At 42.6% G+C, this 6,000-nt stretch overlaps 1 protein-coding gene across 1 annotated transcript in view; it reads left to right on the top strand.

The window, feature by feature from the left end:
* Positions 1-3,136: 3,136 nt before the first annotated feature.
* Positions 3,137-6,000, top strand: part of TTC39A (tetratricopeptide repeat domain 39A) — a 57,463-nt gene continuing 54,599 nt past the window's right edge. The window contains exon 1 of the mRNA XM_075002616.1: positions 3,137-3,174. Coding sequence (XP_074858717.1) covers positions 3,137-3,174 — 38 coding nt within the window. The remainder of the gene's footprint in view (positions 3,175-6,000) is intronic.

Below are 6,000 nucleotides of genomic sequence, written 5' to 3'. Positions count from 1 at the left end.
GGAAGAGACCTCTAGAGGTCATCAAGTCCTGTCCCCTCCCCTCACAGCAGGAGCAGGCACCATCTAGATCATCCTTAATAGATGTTTGTCTAACCCGCTCTTAAATATCTCCAGTGACGAAGATTCCATAACCTACCTAGGCAATTTATTCCAGTGTTTAACCACCTGGTCAGTGAGGAAGTTTTTCCTGATGTCCAACCTAAACCTCCCTTGCTGCAATTTAAACCCATCTGAGATGAAATCCTGGCTCAATTAACACCAGTATCTAAACTTTTAGTGGCTTCAGTGAAGTCAAGATTTCACCCCTGCTTTATGCCAAACACAGCTCCCATTGTGCAAGGCATAATAATAAATGTTGGTGGAAATACTCAGCAAAACAAGTTGATGTGTTCAGAACTGCAAAACCCAAATTGCTGCTCCAAAACTATATTGTTGATATTCGTTTAAAGTATATATTAGGGTAGGTTGTAACCCCACTTATTTGTCTGAGTGACTGGCTCAAAAAGATGTAAGACTGAATTGGCTTTTGAGCTCTGAAGTTGTACATAGTTTGACTTTTTCAGTTATTTTTGGTATACAATTCTACATTTCTAAGTTCCACTTTCATGACAAAGAAATTGTGCTTGACTACATTATTTGTACTGAGGTGAACTGAAAAATACATTTTTTTTGTTTTTTACAGTGCAAATATTTGTAGTAAAACTATATAAAAAGTGAGCACTGCACACTTTGTATTCGGTTATAATTGAAATCGATATATATGAAAATGTAGAAAACATGAAAAAGTATTTAAAATAAATATTCTATTCTTGTTTAATTGTGGAATTAATTTATTTAATCACATGGTTCATTCTCTTAAATCACTTGATAGCTCTTAAACCCACCTTATCTATCTAAAAGGGGGGTTGTGATGTTTGAATGGAAGGAGCCCTTGAGACTGCTGTTGAGAGAGCAGATTGCTCCCTCTAGGGGCTAGCTCAGTAAATGTGCTGCTGGCTGTAATAGTGGAATTCATGAAAGGCAGGTGGTTTTGAAGCATGAAAACTTGCAAAGTCTAAGCTTGAAGCAGAAGTGTCAGAAACAGCAAGAGCTTTCACCATACAGAGTTTTAAAGACCAATGAGACCAACTTAAAATCACTTGGAAACTTCATCAGTAGCTGGTTAAAAAGGTGCATATTCTTGTATCAATAGCTCACACCACTGAGCAAAGGTGCCACTCCTTCTGAATAAGTAGCTAAGCTTGGCTGGGAGCAATTAAAATAATTGTGGTTGATGCTGTGTCTTGTTACACACTTAATAAGGGTGCATTCTGCATGTATGTCACTTGTGTGGCTCTTGACACAAGTTTCTCTGTGATGCTAGATACCAAGAATTTTAACCAGGTACACTAGCTATTTTGTAATAATTGGTGCCTGCTTTGTTGCCATAGCACCCGAGCATGAATTATTACACGTGAACTGAAGCACTCAAGTATTCTCTTGAAATTTTCTCTGTTTTGTATAATTTGTGTACTTGGATCCACACACATTTTAATGAATAAAATATACCATATGTACGTATATAAAATGTATGCAGTATGCATCCTCCCCCTCCCTGCAACCTTTGACCAGCTGTACAGGAGCGCAATGGAGGCGATAGGGTGGGTCACTGTGGGGAAAAGATGGTGTGGGAACCTGGCTTCTTCAGGGTGAAGGGGCAGCAGGAAGTGGGGGCTTGGGGAGAAGGGGTGGCATGGGAGCAGGACCTCAGGGGAAGAGGTGGCATGGGCGTAGGGCCACAATTCAGGTGCCAGTGCCGGAGCCATCCCTGCCATTGGAAGGTTTGGGGCAGCTGCCCCAGGTCCTGCAATCTGGGTGGGCCCTGCAGTGGCTGCCCCAACTGTCCTGTGGATGGGACAGGTCCCCATATTGATGGAAACCTGCAGGACCCAGGGTTGTCTGGAGAATTACATGGAGGCCTGGCATGGGGCAGGAGCAGGGGTCTCTTACCCACCCCACTCACAGTGGCGTCAGGAGCTGGAGTGACCCCACAGCCGGTTCCGCTTCATCACCTCTCTTGGCCCACTGCACTCTGCGTCACCATGGTGATGGCTAGCGGAATGCCCCAGCCGGCCTGGCTTGCTCCCCTGAGTGAAACGGAGTGGAGGGGAGCAGGCTGGGTGTCTCTGCTTTCTCTCTGCTGCAGTGAAGCAGAGTCAGCGGGTTGGTATCTGGGCAGTGGGGCAGAGCAGGCTGCTGGGTCACTCTGGCTCCTGCTGCTGTGGTGCGTGTGTGGGGAAGGGGGGGAGAGAACCCCTTCAGGTCCCCTGGTAATCCCCTGGCTTCCATTGCTTGGGGGAGGGGGAGCTTGAGGGAAGAGGCAAGGTGAGGTGGAGGAGGGGTGGGGCAGGGCCAGGAGGAGGCAGGGAGGGATGAAGTGAAGAGACTGAGGGAGTGGAAAGGTTGTCGTAACAGCCAATCAACACGGAGGAGAAAGTCTAGTCAACACTATAAAGGTTAGTGTGTGAAGGACCAGATCTCACAGTTTGGCAGCTTCTGCTCCTACTGCTGCATCTGGAATTAGGGGGCCAGGGCACCCCCTGGCTTGAGGTGGTTTCCATTATATATGGGATTTACGGTTTGGTTCAATGTCTCTAGCCCCCTGCTATAAAACTTGTTCCAACTCCCCTATTTGCTTGGCGCCTCTCTGCAGTTTTCTCCCAAGTCCGTATGAGGGGAGGGGAGGGGAGGGTCTCTCCGCCCACCATATAGCTATGGGTCCAGCTGGAGTGGGGAGGGATGGCCCTAGGTGGGTGGGCCCCATATTAACCCTCCCCCAGTGCAGTAGTGCCTGTTCAGTTGCTTCTGCCCTAAATGGGTGGAGCCTCTGAGTGAGTGAGCAATGTCTAGGACGGCAGAGGGCATGATTCCCAAATCACTCATGCACAGGATAATAGCACTGCACTATGGAAACTCCCTTTATTTTATCATAATGACCAATCAGTGACAATATTACGCTCAGCAGGGAAGCAGGCAGACCATGTCCTGCCCCTCATGTGACTGTCATTCTGAGCTTGTTAAGCGGAGTTGAGAGCCTGCTGCCAGATGTCTTTTGGTAATTCATGCTGCTGATTTCCACACTCGCCATACAGTGCAAATGACCATGTCGAAAGACAACGGAGACCTATTAGAAGGGTAAATACAACTATATTGTTACTTACATTTGGATTTGAGGCAGTGCTGATTTTATAGCTGAGAAAGGCAGTGGAGAAACAGTGCAACCCACTGAAGCATGACTAATCATTTTGGAAAAATGTGCCGCATTCTCTAAAGTATTACTTCTGTGAATTAGTACAGTAACAGACTAAGATCTATATTATTTGTATAATTAAACAACATTTACCTTCTTACATTCTGTTTTCTTTACTCACTGAGTCTATGAAAAGATCCAGGTTCATTAGAATGCTAAGAAGCTGTATAACTTGCCTTCTGTGGATGCTGAGAAGAGTGTGGGATTGTGTAAAGCATCCTTTTTTTCTTAAAAGAAGCATTTCAAGGAGTTCAGATGTTTTATGTGTCCTTTGAAATTTTGTGGTGGTAAAGTCTCAGCAGTCTTCCGTTGTAAAAAGGAATCTCACAAGGAAGTGTACTTAGTTTTTTGCTTTTATGGGTTTTTTTAATACGTTCTGCATAAAGATAAAGAAATAAAAAAAGGAAAATTTAAAATGTTGTTAGTAACCACACTTGAAGAGTTTTAAGCAGATCAGAGCATGTTTCCGTTCAATGATAAGTATGTTGTAATACTGATACGCCTAAGCTAACAAAGGGAAGATAAAAACTATCATACACTTAGCTAACAGATGACAGTTTTAAAATAGGACAATACAACAAGCTCCAAGTGGGGCTCTAAATTATATAGTTTGTTCATACATAATATTGTTTTAGATGAACAATGGCTCACAATGATGCAGGGAACTTGCAGTTAATAAATGGCTGAGAGTCTTCCAGGAGCAGCACAATTGAAAAGTGTAATGACACAGGCATTATTGAGACTGTCTCGTAGTGTGTTTCTCTCAAACTTATAAGCCTGGTTCTTGAGTGTGCAAAAGTCATGCTGCTTTTCTTCACTAAAGTGTTTTACTTTTTAAAGAAAAAATATTGCAAAGTCCTCAGTGTAATCAGTAACCTCTCACTGCCTTGTTTTGAGTTATAATCCTTTTCTTAATAGAGCGATATTGCTAGCACACTTCCTCGTTTCAAGGTCAATTTCTTTTTAAGTTTGGTAATTATTTGTTTGCAATTTTTTTTAATGGGAACCAGCACAGATTCCAAGTCACAAGATGTTTGTTAGTTAGAGCAGCCAAAGTCAGGAGAGGTGGAGGAGAAAATGAGTTTTTATTATCTTATAAAAATTACCTGGACTCTCCTGTGCACCATGTACTAATGAAATCCAGCCTTTTAAAGAAAGGTGCAAAATACCCATATTTCAACTCTTTTGACATTTTCCAAGGTACATTAACCTTACCCATGCAAGGTCTATTCTTCCTACAGTCTCATACACAACAATTTTATGTCTTGTGCTGAACTTCAGCCAGAACTTCTCAGTTGGTCTATTATCCCATTACCAGTCATCCTGAGACCATCTAAGAAACACTCATCAGACATCTCAGGCCATAATATCAGAGTCTCCTAAAGAAAACAGAAGCCATTGGGGTAAGGCAATGAAGTAGTCCTCTGATTATGATATGCAGCTTTTGGTTTTTCACCTGCATTTTGCAGCTGTTTTTTAATTCAAACTAGCACTCCAGAGCTGACATTTTAATTGACTTAAATACGTATAGCTGTAGTGATTTAGTTCTTTCTTATACTTTGTGGTCAATGGCGGCATAAAATTGGGTTAAACAATACTGCCAAAAGGCTCTTCTGGCAGCAAGGTACTTAGGCATTTCCATGCTGTAGTTTCTCCAGTCCAAGCAGGACTTCAGAAGATTGGGTGGCAGGAGGAACTCTAATACAACTAGCAGTTATGCTGCCTGTAGAAGGGATGATTCCTTTCTGACCACTGCATTGATCAGTTTTCACCAGCAGGCTTGAAATTTGTTTCCCAAATTCTATTGTCCTTAATTACTAATGGTTTTCATCACAAAATATTCCAGGCACGATACCTGACACTCCAATTCCATTGCAGGACTGAAGTCTGTGGACCGATAGCAAGTTGTATGAAGCACTATTTTCCTTAATTTCACTGAAAGCCCTTGTTCTCACATTACAGGGGAGCTGTAAGGCAAAGGAACAGTCTAATCATTTTTTAATTTTGCTTGTATTAATTCTGGATGTCTCAGATAAGGGCCTGATCCAAAACCCTGGGAGCACCTACTGCCAAATTTTGGCAAAGTTTAAGTTGGGATCCTGGCATTGCAGCTAGTCCTTAATTCTATAACGGACCAAACCGAAACCCTGCATTTGACTTGAGCAGATTGTCCTAAATCTCATCTTGAGCCTGTTTAATCCTTAGTTTCTGAGCAAAAGGGGACAAAAAGCTCTACTTATTCTCCACCCCTGGGGCAGGGACCACATGGTTTTTGTAGCATTCAGGAGTTCAGCAGTGGCCCTGAATTACAGGTTACCGCTAATCCTAAAATTTATTGGGTAATCTCAATTCTTAGAAAGATCTGCTCCCTGTCAGTTAGCCTAAAATCTTCATGGCAGTTTAGGGAATCTTGGGTTTAATTTGAATTTGAAATATCATAATGTGAGGATGGTGCACCTTCAGGAGGTCACATTAGGTCTGCAGCTGATAGCATGGCACCAAGACAAGAGGCCACCAAAAGCAAGGCAATTTAACAACAAACACTAGAAACTGATAGAAAGTGAACGGGCATTAGCTGTTTGAGAGAGAGAAGGAATGAGGGACAGATATAGGAATATCTAAAGTGACACAGACTTTCTTTTTTCCTTACAGCACATTTAATGCAAGTTAGTCATCTGGTGTATTAGTGGAATCATAATGAGAACACATGA

This window comes from Carettochelys insculpta, chromosome 9 (genome assembly GCF_033958435.1).
Source record: "Carettochelys insculpta isolate YL-2023 chromosome 9, ASM3395843v1, whole genome shotgun sequence".
Classification (NCBI taxonomy): domain Eukaryota; kingdom Metazoa; phylum Chordata; order Testudines; family Carettochelyidae; genus Carettochelys; species Carettochelys insculpta.
Note: the sequence above shows the minus strand (reverse complement) of the source record. Positions and strands in the feature narration are given on the sequence as shown.